Raw genomic sequence first — 27,948 nt, forward strand, 5'->3', positions numbered from 1 at the left:
ATGAAACATTAATTATGCTCTTTTTTGTCATTATCAGAATTGTGACACCAGGCTAAGCAGCAGTCACTTGTGCTCAGTGCAACTTCCACATTTCAATGGAAATAATTTTGGAGTTCTGGACTTGTGCATTTTGTACCTTTTTTTTTATATATATATAGTTTAAGGTGCTCCTACAACAAAATCTGGAAAGCAAAGCCAACAGACTCTTTGAGGCTTGAACTCCATGCCCTGTACAAGATCTTAAGTACTGCTAACATCCATTTCATTTTCCAAAACAAATTTAAAGGAACATGCATTTGTGGAGAAAAGAATAATGACTGCCAGTACCGAGTCTCCATATAGAAGGATAGGGACAATGAGAAGTGCATTATTTAAAAATACAAGAGGGCTGTGTTCCAGCCATAGTCAGGCACTATAAATATTTCAGCTACTTTTATAATTGGGTTCATTTAAAATAGTATCTACTCCCAAAAACATTGCATTCAAAATGCATTGTGCAGAATAACTATCATTTGTTTTGGTCACATCAAAATATCACTCAAAAAAACATTAGGGATTCTTTTTTTTTTTTTTTCTGGCTGTGATGCTGTAAAACAACATCTCCCCGAGACAAAAAAAATGATGTTGTAGAACATATAATTCATCTTGCCTCTGGATAAAATGACTGCTGTGAAACAATCCAAAAACTTCCAGCAGGGAGATAAAACAATGTATATTTTTGCCAGAAAACCCAAGTTGCCGGACAGCACCTCATGGTTAAAGCTCAAAGAGTGTCCTGGATAGTGATTTTTGTTAATCCCCCTAAGAGAGGGGTAATTATGTAGTATTTTTAATATCAATGGCAAAAATATTGCATAATATTTGCCATATCACAGCACTATCAATGCCATGAAAGATACAACTCCTGTACAACATCACAAAACTTTACAGAACTGTGCAGTAAAGCCTTCTCCATTGAATTCTTTCAATTTCTAAGTGAAAACGTGAAGATGGACTTTATTCTGTTCTTCTTTAGTGTGTGTTTGCATTTAAGTTGCATTTAATATTTTTCTGTAAGAAATCAGTGAGCTTTCTCGAGGGAGCATTTCAGACTAGCATTCTGAATCTGTATGAAATTGAATATCCAAGGTGTTTTCTTTTTGTTTGTTATTTCCGAACTCCCCCTGACTTTACATAAACAGGAGGCTTCGTGGTTTGAATACTATGGATTGCAACACAGCAAAAAACAGAGTCAAAAATTAACAATTCCTCACAGAGGCTTCCAAAAGAAAGGGTTTGTTCTGCACAAGGCTGAAGTGTTAATACCTTCGGCACATTCCATCCCCCTCAGATTTTATCAACCATGAATGTGAGAAGCAAGAACACAGAATAATCTCCCAGGATTAACCCAAACCCTGGCTGTGGGGACAAACCTGAAAATTCCCTCACACTTTTTTTCTGCAAACACAAACTTGGCTGATCTGTTTCCTCACGAGATGAGCCCACCGCTAACATCAGCTTTTGTACGTGTGTCAGCTCTGCCTTTTTAGCACTCTTAACCTTCAGTCTCAGTGACAGGCGTATCCCTTCACCATCTCTAATCTGGGAAGCTCTGCAGAATTAAGTTAAATGCGGTGGTGAGCAGCATCTTTTACAGTGACTTTGTGAGGTGCTCTGAACGCCAGCCTTCAGGAAATGGCTAAAACACTTCTTCACCTCTGTTCAGAAAAAGAAAACTTTTGAAGGTAGAGAGGGTTTTTTTCCTAGAGCTAAAACGGTGGTGGGTTGAAATCACACCATAAACCATTCCAGGTTCCGGTTTGTGCCTCTGTCTGGCAGGACCAGACCCAATGAGGACGGGCGTACGTTCTCTCCATGAATTGTCCCAATCCCCCTGGCCACCTGCTGATCCCAGGAACTGCCTCTGGTGCTGTGGCCAAGCCCTGGCTGGCTGGGGACACCCTCTGTCCCCCAGCACCTCCTCAAACAGCCTTTGCCAGTCCAGCTGCCCCAGCCAGTTGTTAGGCAATGATCAAAATCGGCTGATTATTGCTCCAGCCAAGAAATATTCTTCCACCAGGAATAGGAAATCACCTCCATATTGCCAGACCCAAAGTAGACAAGGAAAATTACGTTCATTAAAAGAAATCTTTCCATAATGACATCCTTCCTATCAAAAAACTCAGGGATGACTGACCTTGGCATCCAGGATTAAGGCAGCATTATTTTTCTTGATTACCAGCAGCAGAATAGTGGAGAAATTATAAAGCCATTGAGAGGATTAATACAGCCTTGATCTCTCTCTCCTGGCTCTTTATCTCAAGCGATTAAAGTCCTCCAGGAAAAAAAAAAAAAAAAAAAACAACAACTAAAATAAAATAGCCATGGAGCATACGCCTGCTGCCATGGAGAGAGACAGCATCAGCTCCCCATGACAGCCAGGGCAGAGGTTAATTATGCATTCTGTATCTGGTTTTAATCACTTTAATCAGATCACCACTCTGCTCCATCTCGGGCTGTAACTTCCTAAAAGCAAGAGGAGCCCTTTGGGCCCGGCAGTGTTTGTTTTAAGGCAGGGGAGGAAGAGGATGGACCATGCTGCATTAAGCACAAACAAAGCTGGTGCAAAACACATCGGCCAGACACACAGCCTGAGTCTGGCCATTGGTGTGAGCAGGACCAGAGTGGCACTGACAGGTCACACGGGGGACGTGAGGTCCCTTCTGCTTTAGAGACACCCAGGGAGCTGCCCCAGACCCTGGAACTAAGCACAATGTCCCCAAGATGTGCCCTGCATGCCCCTCCCCACCTTTGTCTCTGCTTCCAGGGCCTGAAACCCTAGCAAAGGCAAAGAAAAACAAGGGGAATAATTGCACAGCAACAGGAAAAGCCACATTAAGAGAGATGGAAGTGACTGGCTGGGAATCACAGGAGCCAGAGCTCCCATCTATGACGTGTGAACAAAGGATTGCTCCTTTCAGAACTTCGGCTGGGGTTATTATCAGCTCTGTTCAGGGTTTTGTGTTTCCATCTTACACAGACGAATCTCTCGTTTATGGGCATTTGATTTGAAAAGAGAGAGCAGAATAGGCCTTCTTTTTTACATTTAATTAAGGAATATTGGTCCTCAGGAGGAAGGGAGGAAGCGCCATCCACGGAATGGAGTGGGAGAGAGAAATCTGTCTTTGTTCCCTTTGGAGCATACAGAGGCATTGTTATATTCTATTTAAAATATTTTCAAACTGGGTGGCATGAGGAGAGCGTTCAGACTTCTCTCCAGCAGCCAATATTTATTGCAACATAAAATATGTCAAACATGGATGGGTTCTAACTTGGAACAAAACAATCCCTGATCCTCATTACAAGGCTCCCTCACAGCACCAGACATCACTTTAATACAAGGCCACACTTCCCCTGCCAGATACAGTTTCCAGGTTACTTCACTTTTATATCAGAAGGCAGAAACCCAAGAACATCATTCAGTCCCAAATAAGCTCCTTTTTACAAAAACATCCAAAATATTTGACAATTCTTGTGGGCTCTTCTGCAGTGTTTTATTGAGCAAAGAGAATCTTTAAAATAAATCTATTTCCTTTCATAGCAGCCCATAAATACTTCTCTAGGTAATGCTTTGGATATACCTGGCTATACACAAGGAACTCTAAAAGTGTTTGAAGATAATTTATTAATTTTATTTTTTAAATCCAGACATCTGGAGCTATAAACACATTTAGTGAATTACATAATAAGACCAATATCTAATAAAATCCTCCCATGCCTGCTCAGAGAAGTCCATCATCCAAAAACCCAGCTCAAAGCTGTCATATTCTGTTGGTCCCAATTTTTGTCCCAGGTGCATGAAAATGCCCCATGTTGAATTGCTTTTATTTCTGCTATTTGTAAGCAACCTATATATTTTACCTTGAAAAATATCAGCTATAGTCCAATAAAGAAAAAATAAATAAAAATCATGTTATGGAGGTGAGGAAATAAAGAGGAGGAAAGAGACCTGCCAGAGACACTTTCCTATGTCTCACCTCAAACCTTCTCAGAAACACCTCTGGCCTCAACTTCTTGCCATGCACAGGTGGAGAGTGAGGTTTCTTTAACAATTATGGAATGCCCAGGTATCCAAAGTGGTATAAGACAGACAATGCCTGCTCACTGTCTGACCAAGTATGAAAATGAATGCCAAGAAGAGGAGACAGCATTTTAGCAACCACTGTTTGTCTACAGAAGTCCTCACAGCTATAAGGAAGGAAGTTTGATCCATTTTAGTGTTTGTCATCTGTGCATTTTTGAAGCCAAAAATCTGAATCAACTGGAAATGAAAGATCTAAAATTTAGTTTTAAACATTAGTTGATTAAATAAAGGATTTGACTTTCCAAGGAAAGTTGTACGATGAGAGCATTGGTCTCTAGTTCATCCCCAGAGTCTGGGGGAGCTGACAGAAAGGATAATTCCAGGGTTCTCTCAAAGCCTGAGTTAATAAAGACGGGGTCACTTCCAAATGTCACCATCTCTTTATGCAACAAGCACCCCTGGAGTTGAGATAAAAACACCCAGCTCTAAGGTTTTGCAAGTTGATATTATCACTACCAGAAAAATCACTTTGGAGCTTAACAAGTAATGAAACACCTTTCCAAAAGCAACTTGAGAGAAGGGGAGGCAATAGCAGGGAAAGCAACCTTGTTCTCAGGCAAGAGGCTGTTTTCAATAAATAAAACAAACGGCAGAAAAAACCCTATTGCACAGAGTGACCTTTCAGTGAGTCTAACCTTAGTTCAGTGTAAAGGAAATTAAAAGTCTCTGGTACTGATGCAGGCATAGTCAAGAGCATCTTGTGTTGGCAGCAAGAATTCCTGTTGCTGCTTTACTTCTGACCTTTTGCATCCAGTAGGAGAAGAAAGGAGAGAGAAGGGCGCCCATCTGGATTTCCTGTAGACAAGATGTCTGTTCACATACATCATGACCCAGCTGGTAAATAAAGAAACCTTGGCAAGTGGTGGTAAGCAAAAACGTGTCCTGCTGATAGGATATCTCCAGGAGAGGCAGCAGGTCTGAATAAAATCCCCATTCTCAATAATCTGCTCATTGTCTCTGGGGGAAATAAGATTTAACATTTATTTGCCCTTTGGTTACCAGAGGAGCAGACTGACTGCAGACTGTCCCTTCCCTCAAGCCATTAGTAAAGTGGCCTTTCAAATCTGGCTTCTCTAAGAAACCTTCATCTCTCTGATGACATTTCTCTGAAATATTGCCTGTCCATTTACACAGGACTGGAAGCTGGCCCTGGCAGAAGATCCCTCCTTCCCACCAGTTCATTGTTGCAATTTACTCCCTTCCTTCAACTATGTGCTCTGGACATTTCTTTATCTCCACTACCAGTCATCAGCCACCCTCAGACAGATCCCTTCCATCAATAATTTCTGAATTCTATGAGAAATGATAGTTATGAAGAGGCAGAGGAACTTGTGGAGTGTTTTCAAGATAGCTGTGATCAGTAAGAGCTCCAGGTCAACAACCCAAAGGAATCCACAATAGATACATCCCCGAGAACTCAATCTTAGGAATAAGATTCCTCAATTCCTGCATTCCCTATATTAAGAACCTGCGTCCAAAATGCTAGAAAAACATGAACTCCTTTCTTCACGGAAGAATTCCGCTCAAATATTTATCCCAAAGGTGCAACACCTAACAGGGACTTCGGATGACACTAAAATAAGAATGTTACAGCAGCCACAGCACAGCCAACTCTCTTCTCATGGTAAATCCACAGCACCTTCAGAATCGTCCCAGACACTTGGCAAACCCATGGCAACACCCAGGCTGCTGAATGGTCTGAGAACAAAGCACATCTGTGCTGTGCATCCCAACCAGGTTACAGTCAGGAACTCAATTAGTCCTTCAAATACACCAAGAAGTTCTTCCCTGGGAGAGTGGGCAGGCCCTGGCACAGATTCCCAGAGAAGCTGTGGCTTCCCCTGGATCCCTGGAAGTGTTCAAGGTCAGGCTGGATGGGGCTTGGAGCAACCTGGGATAGTGGAAGGTGTCCCTGTCCGTGGCAGGGGCTGGGACTGGATGATCTTTAAGGTCCTTTGGAACCCAAACCATTCTGTGATTCTTTGATGAGGCAGCTTTATCTCTTGCTGCTTAAATAAAGTTCATTTTTCTTAACATGACAGTTTTAATCTCATTCAACTGAAAATTCTGTTCAACAGTATTTAATAAACCCAGTACTACCCAGAGACACATATACTACATAGAAATGATACCATTTATAGGAGTAAGTTATATGGCACATTTTTCAAAGTCAGTGATTGGTGACAGGCTTGCTTACTGCTCATTAATAAAAAATAAAGGCATCGCTCTTGCTGGATTCTACTAAAGTTTCTTGTTTATTTTTCTTTCCAATTACTGTAATTGACCTATAACTCACTGGAGTTCTGGGCATTTATTCTAAACTTTGCACAGAATGCAGCAGCAATCCTTCAGCATGGCAGCTAAATATGTCAGGATTAACATTCTGCTAAATATTCCAAGACAAATTACAGTAGTGTTGTAAGCTGGGGGTTTATGAGAGGTTTTATGCAATTTGTGGATTCTGATCACATCTGGGACAATATTAAAGGTCAAGTAAAGGTCTATCACAAATCTGTGTTTATTTCTCCACTAAGGCGAAAATAAAAATCTGACCAAATCTCAAAGTCTGGTTTGGGGAAGAATTATGTAATAGTTTGCTGTATTTCCATAAGTTTATTTCATTTGATGTCAAGCAAAACACCAATAACTTAAAGTAATTCTGCTTGGTACAACCAGAGGGCAAGGAGACCCTTTGATCACACAGGGAGGCTCTTCCATCCCTGCTTTCTGCAACGTTTGTTCTCATATGGGAACTTAAACATCAATTCCTGTCTTCTAGAAAGATTTTTTTTTGATCACCAGATACAAGGACCTGAGATGTGCTTCGAAAGGTGACTGTAGATAAGACTGTCTCAAAAAATCCAAACTAATTTTAAGCACAGGGAGCAAAAACCCTCTCAGCACAAGGACTTGCAGGGTGCACCACGCAGCTGTCGGGCAACAGCCTCCAAAGCTCCACAGCCAGAACTTGTCTGACAGCTGTGGATTACAAACCTCTTCCAAAACTGGCCCAGCAAATATCTACACTGCACCCTGCAACCCCTTGGCAATTTAGTAGCTGCCTCAAATTGTTTTTCAAAGCAGATTTCTCCCTTTGCATAGCAATGGAATAAACACAAACTCTTCTAATTCTGTAATCAGGACAGATAATTACATCCTCTTAATTGTTTTCTTTTTCCAGCTTAGGTTCATGTTGATGGGAGATGGTAAAATTAGTCCACGAGCCATCTGAAGTTTGCCACTTGCTGATTAAAGCCTTAATTGATTCAGAATGTTTTACAAATCAATCTCTGAATTACTTCAGGATCATGGTGGCATATTGTAAAAAGGAATTCAAACACACACACACACACACACTCCCCTTGTGAATGAGAATCACATTCCCATAAATCCTTAACTGCATAAACAACTTGGTTATGTTGTTTCAAAATTCACTGTTTGACAAATTCAGAGGAAAACAGCAAAATGAGAATTGCCTAAAATACAACCTGCTGTGACTTACAGAGGATTCTTATTTCTTCTTAAGCTTACTTTGCAATTTTTGAATGGATTGCAATGATACAATCTTGAGGGGGAAAAAAAGTAAAAAACAGAACCGTCCCCATCTTCTGCAAACTCATAAAACTGTGATCTACAACCCAGTGCATTCTGAGCCAGATGTGTTTTTCCAATTCAGTGCACTCCTTCCCTCAATCAGGATCCACGCTTTTCACTGAGATTTTATATTCCCTATCATGCAGTTCTGGTGAGCTTTGCACGTTTCCAGAGACTGCTACCCAGGATTTCCTTATGGAACAGAGATTTTAAAGTTCTCTTGGTGATCAAGGCATTGTTCTTAAGGGCTCATCAAAAGGAACAATGCTGGCTGTAAGGACAAGCTCCTCCCTTCCCAATGCTGAATTTGCAGAAGTCAGAGTGAGCATTGGAGAGTCTCTTCCCCCAGAACTGATCATTCAATCCAGCTCACCTTTGTCTCAGTCTGTTCACGGGCTCGCTACGCTTGGGAACATGGAGACCACTTAAAACACACCACTGTGCCCTTTCAAAAAAAAAAAAAAAAAAAAAAAAAAGAGGGGCTTCTGTCCTACATTTGGAAAGCTGACAGATTTCACAAAACATCCTGTTTTTTATAACACACACTGTCTATAAAAACTGTGTTTCCCTCCTTGTTTTTGTAATAGCTGTGTCTGACAAACAGAACTGGAGGCTGAAGTGAGGGGGATTACAGAGGTACTCCAGTGTTTTTCCAGGGACCATTTCCTCTGGGGGCAGAAGGGTGGGCAGCACAGACAGGGTTGGTGTTTGCCGTTTGCACTCATGGGCAGAACTTTCTGCAGGTCTCACACCTTTATGCCTCACCATAAAGGTGAAATTGACTTTGGAAAGTTCTTATTCAAAGATGCAACTGAAAATCTTCTATGCTGCAAATATTACTCAGGTAATTCATATTCACTTCTGATAAATATTTAAAGAACACCACTCAGTTAAGGATAAGGATTTATGACAAACACAACACCTCCAGCATTAACACACAAATGAGGTTTGTGCTCCCCGTTCTGCCGCTGTGCTGTGCCATGAAGCATTTCTAAATGTGGTATTAAGATACTAAAAAGTCATCAGAGTTGTTTGTGACACAGTGAAGTGAAAGTGAAATAAAGTACCCGAGTCACAAAAACCAAGTATGGACTCGTTAAAACCCAGTCTTCTAAAAATTGCAATAAAATCTTGTCAGCTGACTTCATAAACCTCCACTTGAAACACACAGAAAATAGCTTTATTGCTTTAAAAGTAGCAAAATATAGTTCTGAAAGGACACTGCCTTAAACAACCTGCGTGTGCAAAGGCTGCAGGAAAACAGCTTGGTCATTAGTCACAGTAAACTCATAACTTGCATGTTTTAAGTCTCACAAGTCGGAAATATTTTGACAAAATTAAAAACACCTCCTCTTGTATGTGCAGCGAAAGAATGAAGCAAGAAAAACACTATCTACCTGCATCTGCTAGCCATAAACTCGAGATAAACAGTTACTTCATCCCTCTCACAGCTGCTACAGCCTCATGCTGCCACACTAATTAGAGGTCTGTCACTTCTTCCATTACAAACACCCTCCGAAAGCATTTGTAACAACCTTGTAAAAATAGATTTATCTGTGAATTTTACGAATTCCGCTGCTTTCTCCACCTTTAAATCATAAAAAAAGCACTCCTCAAGTAGCCCAGCTGACTGCAGTGACACTGTCACAAGCTATAACAAAAAGGCACAACCACCCCGGACTTGTTTGCTCAAAATGAATTCTGCATTATCTCAGCAGCTCAGCGGTCGCTACCACGTCCTGTAAGATCTGCCACATTCCATATTTTACCCCGTTATCCTGTGAGGTGCAGATCCCCCTGTCCTGCAGGGGACACCCAGAGCTGTCAGCCACAATTTCATCAGCCTTGCTCTCCTCACCTCCTCTAGACCAGGGCTGTGCTTGCTGATGATGCCCTGCCCCACAGTGCTACTTTTAGAAGTACCCCAGGCCCTCCCGAGTTGGAACACACCACATCAATCACGTGGAAAAAAAAAAAATGATCAATGTCCTCCCCCAAAAACAAGTGGCAACCGTTAATCCAAACTGTTAAGATGCTTTGGATATTAAGCAGCCTGGACCCATTGGCTGTGCTTACATTTCATACATCACGCTTCTTGATTTAAAATTTAGAGAAAAGCTAAATTTAAATGTCATCTTGAGGATGGAAAAATATAAGATTGTCTTACTCTAATTCATTGCTTCTTTAAGTAAAAAAAAATCCTCCTCTTTTTTTAATTCCCCATAACACCTTGGGCATTGACTATTTGTACTACTTGTCTTTCCACAGTTAAAGGGAAGTGTTGAACATCTGGTCAAACCTCCTCTCCTTTAAAAAACACACCTGTTGCACTGACAAGCAATTCACCAAGCAATCAAGTTGAACAATTTTTAGAAAAGCTTTAAAAACTTTCTCATAGTACAGAAAGTTTTTAAAATACTGGCAAGGTACAGATGTTTGTCACAGAGGTCACAGACCAGTTCCTAAGGTAACAAGGTTAGACATCTGTCTTACTGTAGTGAAATGAGCAGAATTCTCTGTCAAATTTACCAAGGGAATACCCACAAGTGAAAGAATATTAATTTCATATGAAGAATCAATATGCAACAAAGCCACTGACATTAAAATGACCACAGAACCCAGGTAAGCAGAAATATTGTCTGAAGGGGAAAGTGCTCCTCAAATGATTAAACAAATGATCCCTGTTACACTGAAGATAATAAATAATAATTGCAAAGCCCATCTATATAAATCTTCAGAATCAATCCCATGGTGTTTTACAGTTTAAGAGCAGGTTAGATAGGTCAGCATGATGTTGGAGATCAATACAATACTATGTTGAAGTATAAGCAACCGTACCAAATTCTATTTAAAAGCATGAAATTGGTCCAAAAGTGATGAGTCCATAATCACAATATTCACAAGAAAAACAACCCTCAGGCTCCAAGTTCACAAGCTATTTAGACCTATATGAAAGCACTCTGCACTTGTATTAAAATTAAGTCAGCAGGGTTCAAAATGAAGATATTTATTTTTTAATTCTCTTTCTCTGTTTGCATCTGAAGTTTCCAGTTTAAATCACAGAACAAAACGAACTTCAGATTTTTCAGCTAAAAACCAACTCCCATGTAACCTTTGCTTTGTGAGATGGAGATCACCAAATGAAATTAAGCCACTTTACAGTATTTATTGGCCTTGCTCCAGGACAACGTGGTAAAGAAACATTTGTCATCATCACTTACAATTGGGAAGGAACGGGAGAAGATCACTGTTAATGACATAATTCTGCCTGGCACAGGGGACTCTGCAGAGCCATCACTGCTCAGTGACAGCAGCCACGGACCTGGGGTAAAGTTCTGGATAAAACAGGAGTGAGATGCACTGAGTTCTCTGCACAGGGGAATTCACAGCCTAAAAAAGGTGATATTTAGTTCCACCTCCTTTGACACAATACACCCACTTGAATTATCTTGCTTGCTGGAGCTCTTTTTGGTTGGTTGGATGGGCTGGGGGAGTTGGATGGGCATGGCATGCCTGCAAGAGCCTCTTTTCATGCCATTATCCTCAGCATATTCACTTCTTGCTTTCATGGGCCTTTTTAGCTAGCTTTTACTGACTTGATTTAATATTCATAATCACCTTGAAAAGGCCATCTGCAATTTAATCACTCACTACCAATTACTTTCTTTAATAGCTCTGACAGTATCACTCACAGATACCTGATAAATCCACAAGGATGGCTGAAGGCAGCACAGGCTTTGCAGTTACTTTCCCAGAATTTGCAGAAGGTACAACACTGCTGGCTTTTTAAGCCTTCACCAAGTCTTTACTAAGTCAGGTTTATGAGCAGATCAAAATGCAGCCACACAGAGTGAAAAAGCAAAATTTTCTTTTAGCCCTCCTTAGTGAGGAAGGAATGAGCGAGGAATAAAAAAGAAACACCAGACACAACTACTCTGCTTTTTCTTCTTTATCCACTGCAGTATTTTCCCTACACACAAACAGCAGAACCTGCTTCATCCTCAGCTTGTAGAGATATTGAACAGCAAACACAGCTGGACAAAATTTAGTAAAGAATTTGCAGAAATAGGACCTCGGAAACCAGGACATTGTTGCATTGCACAGGTTGCTGTGCTCCACCTTCATCACAAAAGCTTGCAGTCCTTCAAAGACATGCTGTTTAACAATGATGTTCTCCAGTATTAGAGGAGCTGTAACTTTGTCCATAGCTAGAATGATCTATTCACCCTCAAAAATAATCCATAATCCTAAAGTCTGCATTTTAAGGGTTCGTAAGTGCTGACAAAAGTCTGCACGTGAAAAGAAAAAAGCATTTCCATCACCTTATAGCACAGTCTGTAGGAAAAAAAAAAAAATAATCAGATTTTGGATTGCTCCAATGTCTAAACCACTCCCAGCTGCACACAACAATATGTGAAACCAAGCAGGACAAAACCAAAGGATAACAAACACCCTGGATTGGCAATTTACAGCTCCCACAGCACAGCCAAGGGGACAGGAAATCAATGCAGCTTTTACATACATCAGGTGAAGCAACCCAGGTTATGGCCAGGTCTGAGCTTCTCTTCCTATTACAAATGGGGTAGGAAGGACCAATTATTCTAAATTACTTTAAAATATATAGCAAGTCCTTACTAAAATCTAAAAAGCATATTTATAGCTGTATGGGTGACCTTGAATTCTGCCTGTCCTAACTCTCTCCAGTGCTTGAGTTGCAGTTGTAATCACTATTTTTCCATTTTTTTCCATACCCAGGCTGTTGTCTGCCCTCCCACAATTACTTGGACAAATTATGTCTCTCTGGCAGAAGAATGAGACAGATATCCCAGGCTTTTCCATTCTTCTTAATTTTTCCTGTTTTATGATGTATATTGAGAAGAAATTAAAAACATCTTTAATATGAAGAGCTGTAAAAATGATAACCCTCAAGCAACCATATGTCTGTGAAAGCTGGAGAAGAAAATTAGCTTTTGTGAAGATTCTGGGAGGGCTCTGCCACGCAGACCTTTGGCATGTGCAGGAATCTCTAGCATGTATTTAGGCTTTTGCAGTAACTCGGTGCAGAACATACCCCACTAAACATCTGTTTTGACCATATTTACTATTCCTTATCTATATTTAGAAAACATTTCAAGCTTGCCTAACACAGCAGTTTAAAGAATCCTTTCAAATAGCTCCTAAAGTATTTATTTTCCAAATTGAAGAGTCCTTCTATGGCTAAATAAAAAACCCCTCAAAATACCCTACATGCTGCAAATTTATCTGGTTCATTAGAGATAAAATGCTTGCCACTGTTTTCTTAAGCAAGAGCTTGGTATCTCTGCCTTCTCTCACTCAAAGACCAGCCAGGGTCTCACCTTAGACCAGGACAGAGCTCCCACAGCCACAGATCAGAGAATCATTGATTCTCCTGAGTTGAGACACCTACAAGGATCATCATAGTCCAATTCTTGGATGTTTTTCTTTAAATGGAGTCAGTTGTTTGTTTTTCCTTAAAATAGCATATTTCAGCTCAAGCTCGCTTCAGTAATTTACAGGTTCTTAGTTTCTCAGTAAAAAGCACCTTCAAAAGGGTTTGACAACTTAAAATTAATGAGAGTTATATTTTAAATACATCCCACTGTGCAAAGATGGGAATCAAAGCAAAATACTTCAAGTCAGCTCCTTGGAAAACTCCAGGAGTTTGGCACAGCAGAAGGAGACTTACATGAAACCAGGAGTTAACATTCAAAAGGGGTAAATTGATACACCAGTCTCCAGTAGCTGTTCCTCCTAAAGCTTCAGCATTATGATCCTTACAGGAACTGAAATGCAAAGCCCTGTACAAATTCCCACAAATCACTGGGCTTCTGGCTGCTCTGGGAGTTTTTTTAGGCAGTGGAGCTGGATCTGGGGTGTACAGGATAAAGAGATAAACAGTCCCAGGGAAAAGAGTGTTTGCCAGACTGATGGGCCCAGTAAGATGCCAACACTGAATGTTTGATTTAAATCTTCTCAGTTTTATGATTTCTATTACTGTTATTATATTATTCATCTATACACTCGTTTTTATGGCATTATCAGTATGTATTAAAAAGCTTTTCCAAGATCCCACAGTAGTGCTTAAGCTTACAAGTATGGACAGGAGCTACTACTCTCATGCCAACAATTAGAACTAATTATGAGCATGAAGTACTTACACAAGAGTGAGAAAATTAGTTCACTTATCACTGAAATGAAATGAAAAAGAGAAACTAAATAGAAATGTGTTCATGATAGAATGTGGTTAAATTGAAATTGGATTATACTATCAATTTTACCATTTCTGCCCATGAAAGATGATTCAATCTGTAGTAACCAACATCATCTTTTTATGTCTGATCAAAACAAGGTTTATTTCAACAGCTCCCTTTCATCTTATTCTACTCTGAAGTATTAGTACAAGATTTACTGGAGAAAAACACAGATCAAAAATGATACTTTCTTTGTAAATTCTACAGTATTATTTAAAAACACTGTAGGTGGACCAACGAGATTGAAAAGTCTGTCTGTTGAACCAGCAATACTTTTCTGTCCAGAAAAGTTTCCTGGCATTTCTCTTCTGCTGATCTTCCAACAAATCATCACCGTTTGTTCAAGATGGCATTTTCCTGGATGGCATGTATAATTGATGGGTGTCACATTTTATAAAATGATTGCAAGGTAAATTCAATTTTCCTTTTCCTTGTTTGTGTCCTCTAAGAATCCCTTATCTCCACATATCAATTACTGAGCAGTGACAGAGATAGGATACAAATCACTCCGATGAATGTAATAGCAAAAGTGATTAGAGATAGGGAGAGATTAATTGCATGTGTCAGATATAAATAAAGGGTTTAGGAGACAACCAGGATTTGGAGCCTGTGTTTGTGTGTGCATTCCAGACCTCTCTCAGACACCATAGCCCCTCAAACCTCACAAACAGACAAGTGTAACAAGAAGCAGTGTTAAAAACACTAAGTTCGATTACAGAAATCTCAGCATTTGCCTTTTTTTTTTTTCCTTCCAAAGCAACATGCATAATGTATGTGCATCTGCTGAGGGGACAACACTCAGTTCGGGTGCAGTTCTGTAGTTTCACCAGCCAGTGAGGAGTCCCCATAACAACAGAGTTGTTCTGTTGCACTTGGGAGAAAAGGAAATAACTATTCTTCCCATAAACCACACATTTAAAGCTTCATTACATTTGTTGATGCAATATGATGAAAATTAAGTGCCAGATATTTGAATAGGTTTTATGCTGATTTAGGCTGTTTAAGTTCTCTTTAATAGGAAGACTGAAATAATCATACAGAAAGTTCATTTTGGCATCTTTCCACGACAAAAGCTACCAGCAGAGGAGACCTTGCTTGCCTGGGGCAGAGGCTGCAGCAGATGCACCATGTGTGGCACTAGGTTTTATTAAAAATAGTCCAGAGGAAGATTAAATTGGAGACCAACCAATATTTCTCTTATTTATCAGGAAGAACACTGATAGAATATTTGGACAAAACAAGGAAAAAAGCTTGAGCTGCCAGAAAGGTTTTTTGGCTCACCTTTTTCCTTCTCTAGCTCTGCAGTTAAAAGTGAGCAAAGATTTCCTTTAAGGAGAAGGAAGGTAGAAAATTATGGAAGAGATCTGGCTGATGCTTTAGAAAAAACCCAACAATGAAATTTGGAGTTCAAGAAGGCTGGTGAATCCTGAACAGAAAATCTGTCTACACTGCAGTACAGGATCACTTTTGCAGTAGATAATAGGGTATAGCACTGAGAATATTAGCCTCCACTGAAATACCCAGCTCTGGATAAAGCTTAAATTAACATTTCTTCCATTATATCAAACCCAAATCTTTTAACACTAACTCAATTTAGTCCTTTTTCTTACAGCTATTATTGTTATTAAAATGTGACTTAAATACATAACCATGCATTTGAGACGTGTGTAAGTTGCATTGTATTCTCAAAGCAAAAAAAAAAAAAAAAAATGCCCATTTAAATTGTATGTCCTTGAATATAGAGCAACAATAGAATTAAAAAACACTTGGACAGTATTTGATGAGGCTATTTAAGATGGCTTTTACACAGAATGTGTCCTTAGGGCTGAGTGCTAGACCCCAGACACTTCCACAGACTCCTTCAAATTAACATCTTGGATAACTGAGGCTTGTTCAGTGTCCCTCAAAGCCACAGGCTCACATTTACTCATGGAACCCCACCATGATATCCTACCTGGAAATCCTGCTGGACAAAGGGAGAGCAAAACCTTTGAGGAAATGGGGAAGAAATGCGATCCTTTCGAAGAGTGACAAAACCAGCTCACAGAGGGCTGAGCTCTGCTCTCTTGGACTTCCCCAGTATTTGGTCACAACCTTGGGAAATCAGGTACAGTCATGGCACAGAAATGCAATCTCACATCATCCCATATTCTTTCTTTTCCCCTCACCAAAAGAACACCAAAAACTAAAATACATCACAGAAACACTACATTCACCTCCACAGTGATGACCCAGAGAGGCTAAAAAGTCAAAACTCTTGGCATGAACTAAAACCAGTCTGACAAGTCTATAGAGCTTGCGTGAATTCGAATAGCAATATCTGCTCCCTGGGGGTGCCAGCCCATTCCTTTTTTCCTTTTTCCTGCCTACACCTGAAAGCTGGGACTGGCTATGAAAAATTCATGCCTTTTGTGCTTCAAACATTTCCATGAAGGATCCACAGCATCTGCTGACTTGAAGGAACCCTGATGGTTAATATGGAAAATCATGTTAGTGAAATGCTCTCTTCCAGAGAGGAAAATGTCTGCTCAGAACCTTCTGAAAACTTTTCTTACCACACCTGACAGAAGGATGTCAAGAGGAACATCCTCTCAAACACACCGACACGTAATGGGGCACTTCCCCTCCACTTCTTTCTTTCCTGACAAAATAAAGAATATTTCATTCTTAGACACTAAAAGTGACCTCAATGTCTGTGCAATCATGAGAGCCCTCCTTTATAGGAGAAAGCCAAACAAACAAGAACTTCGAGGTAAAATCAGTCCCTGTGAGCCTGAAATGGGACTTTTGCCTTTTGTAAAGTTTGTCTTGATACATTAAGTTGAAGAACAAAATAAGCACCAAGTAGAGACAAACAGGGTCGATTTAGCCTCATGTCAATGTCTGCCATAACAGAATAAAATTCTTCTGGTTGCAAGTGAAAGCTGGGCAGAACAACACAACACCCTCATACTTTAATTGCAATGCAACCAAGCCAGGAGTTTAATTTTCAGTCCCCAACTTTTTTCTATCCTTACTACTTTTCTTTTTAAGCATTGCCCAAGGGAAAAAATTTATCTTCGTTAAATGATAATTGGCTTTATTATCTTTGACTCTTCAGAAATGCTGGCTGGCAAGGTTTTTAAAATTTTCATCAATCTTGTTTTCTGTTTTCACGAAGCCTGCATCAGAAAATGACATCAGGCTGCAGAACACTCTGTATCTCTTGGTGTTACCAATAGGTCTGGGGACTGTCTAATTTACTAATAAATCTATTGGAGCGACATACATCTCAATATTTCACAGCTTTAACAAGGAGGTGCAGGAGCAAGGCCCTGAATTGCAGTTCCGGACGATTAGCGCCGCAAAACCAATTGAAGCAGGACCATCTAAACTGTCACAACAGCTTACACACACCCACCTCCTGCAAACCAGCCATTTAAATCATTTACTGAGGCCCACATTTTTCATAAAACGCTTCAACCAGACTCAGAAAAAGCCAAGCACACTGTTAAAAGTTCCCAGGACTAGGTCAGTGGTGCTCACATAGTGTTGCACTGAAGTCAATAATGGAAATATCTCACCAGGGCTTTGCCAACTTCTTCCCAAGTGGCTCCAGAGCCTGGCCGTGGTGTCACATCATAAAGTGAAAGGGCTGAGTGCCCTACAGGGAATAGCTCAGCCAGCTCCTCACAGCAATAAAAAGCTCCTTATGAATATGTCTTCTCCCCCTCCCTTCTAATAAACCCACTTAAACTCTTGGCTTACGTACTAAAATCCCTCATGGTTTCATTAAGAAGCTCTAAACGCCCCTGCTCCCCCTTTACCCTCAAGAAACCTTCATGCAAAAGTGACACAGCCAACAGCAAAGTACCATGCACTAATTTCTTTTAGTTTTGTTTTTTTTTTTTCTGTTTGGGTGTTTCCGGGGTAGTTTTTTTTATCATTACATTTTGAGATTGGGATTTTGAGGTTTTTTTTTTGTTTGGTTGAATTTTGTTTGTTTATTTTAAAGTTCCATACTACCACCAGAAGAATTGTGATGCAGATTCAGAGATATTTAGCTGTTACACTGAGAATGGCCTTCAAGGAAGTGAGGGTTTTACTATGGCCTTACTTGAATAAACATTTCAATCTTTAGGTGTCCTGCCAACACTCATAAGATCAAAGAATGTCACTTTATTCCGTGACAAGTCACAATCCTTAGGAACAGACCTGACCATCTGCGCTGCAGGGTATGTGTGGCTGTGGGAGAATGGGCACATGAAAGAAAAAACCTAAAGAATTAAGGATCCATTTATGATACCATCATCAAACGCTATTGCTCAATAGATGGAAACAGGAATAAAACATTTAGGATTTTCCAAGTGTTGTTATTGAAGAGCAGCATTTACATCCCAAAAGCTTGTACCAGCCCAGACATAAGATTAATTCTCAAACAACTCCAATCAAGTTAGGAAGTTCCAGCAATGGAGTTAATACTGAAACCCCCCCAAGCAGCAATAGTGAATTCTCAACAAGGAGTGAGTAATTTGAGTTAAAATCCAAAGCGAGCGTTGTTACTATTTCCACTGCCAAACTCTTGACTTTCAGACTTTCCGATTTTCCAAGCCAAAATTTTGTGTTATTTACATGAAAGCTTTGACATATGGTTAAAAAGAGGGAAAAAAAGTGGCAAGACTTTCATTAGTGTAGCACACAGTTCAACTCATTTTAAGACATTTTAAATTTAGGACTAATTTATGACACCTCACACTAATTTCAGATGTGACGTTATTCCCAATATGCTGCCTGTTGGACATAATTCTTATTTCCCTAGAGCCTGTCACCTCAAAGATGATCTAATCCTCCTGAAATCAGTGGAAATGAGTCCACTTGAAAGAAACATCCATGGTTTTCCAGCAGAGCTGTGTGGACCTCACCCCGTGTCACATTCAGACATGTGGGTTTCGAGCAGGCATGTGGAACACGGGTGTTCAGCCAAGATGGGGACTCAGCTGTGCAGGAAAAACACTGCTCAATATTTGGATCTTTTCACAGAGTGACCAGATCTACTGGGAAATAAATCTTTAGTGCCTTTGCACCAGGAGGTGTGTACCTGAAACAGCCAAATATCCCAAAAACCTGAGCGATCTCCGAAGTCCTGGCACTCTGCTCCCTTCATTTCCCATGTGTGGCCAACCTCAGAGGATGGAAAAGTAAACCCAAGCACAGCCAAAACAACCCTGACAAGCCTGCAGGCTTTCCCTGGGAGCTGTTTCCCAACTTGCTGCATGTTTGCAACCAGGGGCGATGGGTGGGTGTGAGACTTCACCCTGCTGGACTCCGTGAGCTGCACTTTACACTGACAACAAACAAAATGTCTTTACTATTAATGCTCAGAGCCCCACTGGAGAACCCAATGTGATTGGGGCTTTTAGGCTTTTTGAAACTTGCTCAACATCCTCTGATCTTTTTATACCACATGTATCAAATACAGCTCTTAATTGAAGGACAATTCAGTGTATTTTCCAGGCCCTGCTTAAGTTCATTTTCCTTCAGCTACAATTCAAGAGACTTTAATCTGCAATACAAGGCCCTGTAACTCATCCTCTGCTCAGCTCAGAGCCAGACCTTTCTCCTGCTGTCATTCTTGAACTTTGGAACAGAACAGGAGAGCTTACAGCTTTCTCAGCTGTTAGAATGATTCTGCAAATATGCTTTTCTTACAGGCTGAAGCAAATCTGACACTGGTCTCCTTCAAGGAATAACGAGCTGTGCATACCTAACACTGTTCTCAGAGAAATCACTTCCCTGGGAATTATCTATAGGGTTTTTTTTTTCCTCCTGCCCTCAATAACGGTGGCAGTGTGCACGCTGAGTCATGCAGCAAGGTTGTACTCAATAATTAATATATAATCTACTTGCACAGAGATTGGCTATTCCACTTTACCTGGGGTTTATTGGATTTTGATTAAACTGTTTTTAAATTTTATACATTTCCTAATGGAAAGTTACAAGTGTCATCACTCCTAACATCCCACAAGATTCAGACAGTGACAAGTCAATGCAGTATCTTCCTCATCTGTGTTACCTTTAACAATCTGTTTCCAACCTCTTGCTTGAATTCTTTATTACTTTTCCAAAATATGTCATTTTTCAGCAACCATTTTCTGCATATTGCTTCAGGACTGTATTTTTGCCTGATTATTTTCTGTTACCAGCCCAAAAATGTTTATTCATTTCTATGCAATGTATCACACAAGTTCCTCCCCAGATCAAAGTTCAGAACAAACACGTTAATCCAATTTTCTTTACAGACTCCAATGCCTTACAGCCAGTGCCTTCCTTCAACATACACACACAGCCTTAATAACCCTGGGTGTATCAAGGTGTCAATTTGAAAACGTCATTGGCTGACATTAATTCTAAAAGCAAATTCATTTCTGGCTTTCCATCTTGTCTCATCTTTCATTTTCTTTTATCCATTTTATCTTTCCTATTTGCCACATTCCAGGCAGACTTTGCATTCATGGTATCAAGTCTGTGAGCATTTTGGAGTGTTTTCTTTTCCATATGCCCATATTACCTTCTGCTTTGCATAGCACTTGTTATGCATGCATGATCACAGACTATTTCTAGCATTAATTAAGACATGAAATTAAAGTGGGAAGTATGCTATTGGTCACATAATACAAACAACACAAATTTGCTTTAAAAATGAAATTACTAAAGTGTTAGCAAACCTCTTCATACTGTCAGAAATAATAATGTTTACAATCTACATGCCACAGAACAGCCAGAATTCACAAGTGGATTTGGAATATTATTTCCACTTCAGAAAGACACACATGAACCCCCTCTGAGCCATTCATTTAGTTTAGATACTTGTCTGGAAGAAAACAGAGGTTTGTGTCTCCTTCTGCCTGCCAAACCATCCAGCTGCTGCCCCCAGTGATCCCAGCACACCACCAAGGCTCCCCATGTTTGTCTAAAAACAGCTTTCCTTGAAACCCAATTAGGAGTTTTAGCAGAAAAATGACATTTTCTTAGAAATCAAATGTTTCACAGGACCATAATGTTTCAGATGAACTTCTGACAAACACAAGCACAGTTCCAAGAACAGTTTCCCATATTTCCTGCCCAGAAGCCCAGACTCCCAAAGTTTGCTATTTTAAGGAAATGAGCCACCAGGGATTGTCCAAAATCTAATGGTATCCAAGATCAGGAGATCTGGGGCATCTCATCATGCCATTGATCTAGAGCTGAGTCCTGCATCTTCTAGAAGCCCAAATCACAAGGGCTGCCACTGTCATCAGTGATTTACTTCATCACCTCTTACCTGTCTCCAAAAGCAAAATGAGGAACCTCCCCATTCCCACAGTACTAACATGCTCTCTCTTCTCACTGCTACATAAATAATGCCTTTATCAAGTGCCTCATACAAGGATTCAAGCCATTTCACATGTTTAGAATATTAATTTTTCATGCAAACAGGTTTACTGGATGTTTTACAAGAGTTTGCATGTGCACATTTCTGCTGAATGTGCACCCTGGCAGACTCAGTGTGCAGGCATCCCCCTGACCCCAGAGCTCTGCAGCTTTTCCATCTGCTCTGCTGCAAATCCCACTCATGGAATATCTCTGGAGTGGTGCTGTTAATACAAGCCATGTAATGTAAATTAATAAGTAATAACAACGAAATGCATGTTTCCCTGGGACTCTGTGATAACCCCAGGTAAAAATAATGCCATAAACTGGGAATAGATTCATAAATAAATTTGCACTCTGAAGGATGACTTGTTTACTTAGGCACAATGGAAAACAACACATTATAAGCACCTGCATTAAAAAGAAATTATAACCACAACTTCACAATAAACAGTGAGGGATATCATAATGTACCTGCCTTGCACAAAGCAAAGCACCAGACAAAGGGCTTTGAGGGTGATTTGTGGAGGGCATCTCCTCTCTTAGGTCCCTCTTTTGCACAAAGAGTTCAGTGTGCTCCAAACCAAGCAGGAAACACTGACCTCCTTGCTTTGTTAGCAAGGCTCTTTTGATTTGGGCAGCCTTTGTGAGCCCAGTCTGCAGCCTCAGTGTGCCAGCACAGTCTCCACAATTTGGATACTCACGCACTACACTGAGATGAATGAAGGGACTGGTCTTGTTCTCCCCGTTCTTTTCATTGACTGCCTGGACGTAGTAACCTCCTGCATCTGTCAGTGACACCCCCAGGATCACCAGCTGGTTCTCCAGAGTGATGGCTCTGTTTAGGGATGAGAAAGATCACACTGAAATCAGAAGAACGTTATCCACACAGCACTTCAGATCTGACAGCCTAATATGATATTCACTGGTCACATAAATCAAGATGGTGCAGAATCAAAAGCAGCCCCACTTCAAATACACTTACAGGAAATAAAGATCTCAGATGCCTCTAGGCCTTTGCTCTGTTTAGATCACGTAAGATGCTTATGGTGGCACACAGAAAAAACTTCAACACATGAAACAGGGGCGGTTTCAATAAGAAGTTATGAAAGAAACTGCAAATTACACCAGTGATCACCAGGCTGCAAACTGGATCTTGGTGTGGTGACTACAATCCTGGCAACCATCAGGCTGCTGTAAAGCCAGATTTATTGAAAGCCTCCTCAACAAGGGAAGGGCAGCCTATTAAAAAGTGACACTCAAGGAATAACATACAGTTCACTGAAACAAGAAAAGTAAAAATCAAAGGCAGCAGAATCTCCAAAGGTAAACTTTCTGCATTTATGACATCACCAGTTATCACCTCATCACAGACAAGACCATGGCTGTACGTGGAAAGGGAGGAGTTTCCTTTCATCCAAAGCAGGTAGGACAGCATGACCCTGTAAGTAACTGGTGTGGGCCTGAGGGAGTCAATAAATCTCATTGTCTAACACAAGTCTGTTCTTAGAGCTGCTGCATAACAAAGGTTTCTGTGAACTCCCTCACAGGCAGCATTACACACTTGGCTATTTTACTTTTCACATGGATTAGATGCCCTTTTCTTGACCATAAAAGATAAAGGATTAACCTAGGAAAAAAAACCAAAACATTAAAGTATTCAAGGGTTTGAGGAACAGGACACAGGAAGCTCAAAAAGCAGAAAGATAAAAGAAAATGTAAAGTTCCAGGGAAAGCCTGTGGAGAAAAGAGCTCATCTACTGCAGCCTGGGACAGGCACAGACTTGGAAATCAGAGTGTAAGGCTGGGAGGAGGAAAATTCCTTCACTTCTAATACTTGATTAGAAGCCATGCTGAGTTCAGCTGTGCTATTAGATATATCACTGAGCATGAGGGTGAAACAACTTATGAAATTATTATACTGGAAGAAACAAGTTCACACATCAATAGGCTCAAAAAGAATCAGCACTGAGTCAAAGCATTTGTGCTCTAATCAGTCAATAATAAACATCCCTGCATTCCATCCTCCTGTTTTGCCATGGGGTGGTTACCCTTAGTAATAAACAGCTATTTTGCTCTGAAAACACATTTAAAGGAACAGCGGAAACCACACATTCCTAGAGCAGCAAACTGGTTTTTATACATAGAGTGGGCATCAGAAATTACAGTGAGAACAAAGCTGTGCTCAAAGCATTTCATTCATAGCACTTCAATTTCCTGATGTTGATACAAAGAAACCTGAACTTCTGTAAAGCTATCATGGAATCTGAAAACCACTCAGGCTAGAAAAGATCTTTAAGACCACGGAGTCCAACCCTGCCAAGGCCACCACTGAACCATGTCCCCAAGTGCCACATCCTCAGAGCTTTGAAATCCCTCCAGGGATGGGGACTCCACCACTGCCTTGGGCAATGGTGCCAGTGCTTGAGAACTCTTCTGGTGTAGAAATTCTCCCTTATTTCCAACCTAAATTTTCCCTGGTGCAACTTTAGGCTGTCTCTTCTTGTCCTGTCAGGGAGTTGCAGAGCAAGAAGGTCCCTCCTGAGCCTCCTTTCTCCAGGCTGAGCCTCCCCAGCTCCTGCTCCAGACAAGAATTTTAAAAAACTGCTGAAAAATGAAGCTAAGTTTCCAGCTCTGAAATCAGTCATCACACATCACCTAAAGATCCTGGTTACATCTTCCTTGGCAATTTTTATTGTAAAAACTACTAAAAAAAAAAAAATCATAGTATTTTTTGTTATTCAATGAGACTGTACTAGTTTAATTGATTTAGAAAATTAATCAAAGGAACTGTGATAGATTTACAGAGTGGGGATATAAAATACAATTAATAAGACATTTGATAGAGCAAATAAAGATAACATTCCAGTACAGTGCTAATAATTGAATATTACAAGACAATTATATTCACGCTCATTTCTACTTTAATTCTAAAGAAAGCAGCCTTAGAAAGACTCTCTGAAAAAACTGAAATATATTTCAGACTGCTTTGAATTCAGGTAAAACTGCATCCAAAGTTTTAAAGATGATCCCTGAATACTGCTGAGATGGACAGAGTTACTACTACCGCATTAAATTTGCTGAAAATGTTGACACTTAAACCATTAAGCTCATTTTATAATAATCAAAGGAAATGAAAATGTATTTATGAAGGAAATTGTTGAAAATTAAGTGTGTCTTTTTAATTTTTATATACAAATTTTTACTGGAGTGTGGGAAAAACATAACATTTGTGAGTGAAAAGTAAATTTTAGAAAATAATCTACACAAGCATAAAAGTTTGATATTAATTTGAATAGAAAAAAATAATTAGAAGATAATGCAACTTCTGAAGGCAGCTCTTAGGGGTCATCAATTACATGGTCAAAGTTAAATTAAGGCTCCCCAAACGAGTTATTGATATCTTAATAGTTCTGTGAAAAATGGAACATCCTGAGATCATTAAATGAAGGCAGGTATGGAGCCAGCCAGGAGCCCTCCCAGGCTGCAGAGTCCGGGAGTTTTATTTAGATCACGTGTGAGCCCCGTGCACCAGGAAAATCAATTAGTCACATTTTAAGGACTCATTAATTCCAGTGTTTCTAAACCATCTGAAGCTCCAGCCCCCAGCTCTTAGCAGGGCTGCAGCCACTTTCTGCACGACAGCTGCACAGAGCACCTGAAAATTGGCTTAACATGGTTTTTTTTGGCTTATTGTTTGTTTTCATTGTCTGATATAACTTTTAAATTCTGACAGCACCGCTCTGATGTTCCAAGGAAAATCTGATTCCTGGGTGCTCAGTTTAGCAGCACATTTGACGAAGATGACTGCAGCAGATGGAGTGGACCTGTCAGTAATTCATACCCAGCACAGAACTTATGAAAAATATAAATATTGCTTTTTTAAAGCAGTATCGAACTTAACTCAATCTAACATTCTCAAGACAGGAGCAACCAGCAAGCAAACTAAGCAGACTGATCCTCTGGGATTTCTTCAGCATATGAAAAGGAGCATTTTAAAGCACACTTTTTAATAGAAATTTTAGGATTTCTCTGGAGCCCAGCAGAAGCCTGTTGGGAACACAGCAGACAGGGCTGCAGTGGGAGGTGGCTGTAACAGTGGATCCAAGGTTATCATCTCCAAAAACATCTCAGTGGCACCTTCACCTCAAAAGGAGCAGGAGACTGAACCTGACAGGTCTCACAGCAAAGGCAAGGGAGGCCTTTGAGATGACAAACTTGATTAAACAGTATCCCCTAATCAAAGTTATGGACTGAGGGGATGGGAAAAGGCAGCAGTGATAGACACAAATCATTCTACAGCCCATTATTCTAAACACCAGAACAGCACCTTCTGAGGTTTCCTCACTTCTACTCACTGCAGTCAGAATTGAGCACTTGGATACCTGGTCTAAAGTAAAGCATCCCTGCCCATGGCACAGGAAATAAATCATCTTTATGGTCCCTTCCAACCCAAACCATTCTATGACTCTGTGCACTCCAGCATTTTTAATTGCACCTTTTCAAGTTGTCCAAATATATAAACTCTGCTGCAAATCATCTCTAAGCTAGATCTGAAGCTTATGGGAATTCTTTTGTTAAAATCAGTGGGATGTGAATCAGACTTATTTGTAAAGATAACTTTTCAAAGGGGATGCCATTCTTACGGCCATTAAGAGAAAGATTTTGGAGTTAATGCTGTGAATGAACCCTTCAGTATCTCAAATAGGTGGATTTAGATTAATAATGTTTTAATGTGAAAAAACCAAAATCTACTCTACAAGTGGATAATTCCCCAAAGTTAGATATTTGTCATGTTATTAGTCCACCAGATTACACAAAAAGTAGATAATACTGGGTTATAAAAACATAAAATGAAAATCAGAGTAACCTGATTAGGCTCTCTCTCAGAAGGCACCATCTGCCCGAGCCAGTGTGCAGTATTTCAGTACAAAGACCTTCATAAAGCCTCTTTTCCCATATTACCTCCAGCTAACATGATTATCAATCCCTCTATACCACATATTTTACTGGAGAGCCTCTCTTCCCCTTTCAAAAACTTTTTGTCCACACTACACAGCAAGGCCCAATCTCCCCTTGCCCCTGACAGGATGGAATAACAGTGATGCTGACAGAAAAGGGAGAGATTACGGAGTAATAATAAAGTAATTACTGCAAGACTTCCCCCATGGGTTTCCCCTCCTGGAAAATCAGGGATCTGCTGCAGTTGCTCACACAGCTGTTCCAGGGGATCCCTGTGCATGCACGGCTTAACCCAGCCAGCATTTCACCACCCTCATGGCTCCTGGTGCTGAGAGGGAATTACTAATCAAAATTATTTAAATACATGTCTCTCACAACCAGCCCATGTTTCTCACGACTCAATCACAGGGAAAAATGTTTGTGTTTTGCTGCAGAGCAGCATCTCCACAGGGACAGGGCACCAAGAGCTGTGACTGGATGGCAGTATCATGGGATATTATTCAGGTTCCAGGTACATTGTTACTGCAAATCGACCATCTATTAATAACAATTTTATTCTTACACAGGCACTGAATATTAAGTAAAACTACACTGAATTTAGAAACAGGGCAGTTCACATATTGCTTCTCTAGATATATGAGGGCACAGTACGTGTTTCTAGGTAGCGACTGGGATTTCTAGTCATGGAAACATCCCAAGGTTGTACAAGAATAACCAGGACAGTCCTAATGGCCAGGCAGAGGACAAACAGTACCATGAATGACCCAGCTATTGATGGGTTTAGCAGGTGCATTTCCAGGAGGAATTGAGATAAACAGCAGAATTTCCACATTTTATAATTGGCTTCCCTATTCTCTGGTTTTGGGGCTTGCAGGGCCTTGGATTAACAAGGCTGTAGACAATACTCCCTGTGCTTCTTCATGAACACATTACACTAAATCTGGTCTGTCTAAAGCAAATGTAAGGCTGGAAAGGAAGTGGATAGAAAACTGCACTTGACAAATCATCAGTGATCCACAACCTGACTGGAAAGTGAGAGCAGGTACAAACCCACAGGGTCTGTCTTTGGCTTGGCTTAATATTTTCATTGGTGTTTGTTGACTGAATATAGATCTCACTAAATCTGCTGATAAAGTCCCAAAGACTGTGAAAGACAGAATCAGAATTACAAATGCAGGAGATCTGCTCCAAGTCTCTCTACTGACTGAGAGGTTTGCAGTTCAGTGAACAAGCTCAAAACCTTGTCTTTGAAAAAGAATAAGTGACTGAGCAACAGGCAAACCTCACAAGGGGGTGTGTAAACAGCAGTGTCACTGAGAAATCTAAGAAATAACCCTGTTTGTCACCCAGCATGGCCTCCACCCATCTCTGGCTATTGCATTTAAATGTCAAGGCAAGTCAAGAAGAATCCAAACAGCACCAAAACACTGTGACAACCATCCACTCCCCCTCTCTCCCATCCATCTGATCCAATGAATCATCCAGAGAATGTGATGTGCAGGAGAATACTCAAAAAAAACCCAAAAAACCTGAACTTATCACAAGCGTCTTCATGTATGTACAGGACTGTTACAAAAAAGTATCTCAGATTTCAGCAGAATCACCAAA

At 40.3% G+C, this 27,948-nt stretch overlaps 1 protein-coding gene across 1 annotated transcript in view; it reads right to left on the bottom strand.

Moving 5' to 3' along the window:
- The window catches only part of SDK1 (sidekick cell adhesion molecule 1), a 384,821-nt gene that overhangs the window by 179,309 nt on the left and 177,564 nt on the right, over positions 1-27,948 (bottom strand). The window contains exon 5 of the mRNA XM_062503303.1: positions 22,083-22,216. Within this exon, the coding sequence (XP_062359287.1) occupies positions 22,083-22,216 (134 nt within the window). The remainder of the gene's footprint in view (positions 1-22,082; positions 22,217-27,948) is intronic.

This window comes from Cinclus cinclus, chromosome 16 (assembly GCF_963662255.1).
Source record: "Cinclus cinclus chromosome 16, bCinCin1.1, whole genome shotgun sequence".
NCBI classification, from domain to species: domain Eukaryota; kingdom Metazoa; phylum Chordata; class Aves; order Passeriformes; family Cinclidae; genus Cinclus; species Cinclus cinclus.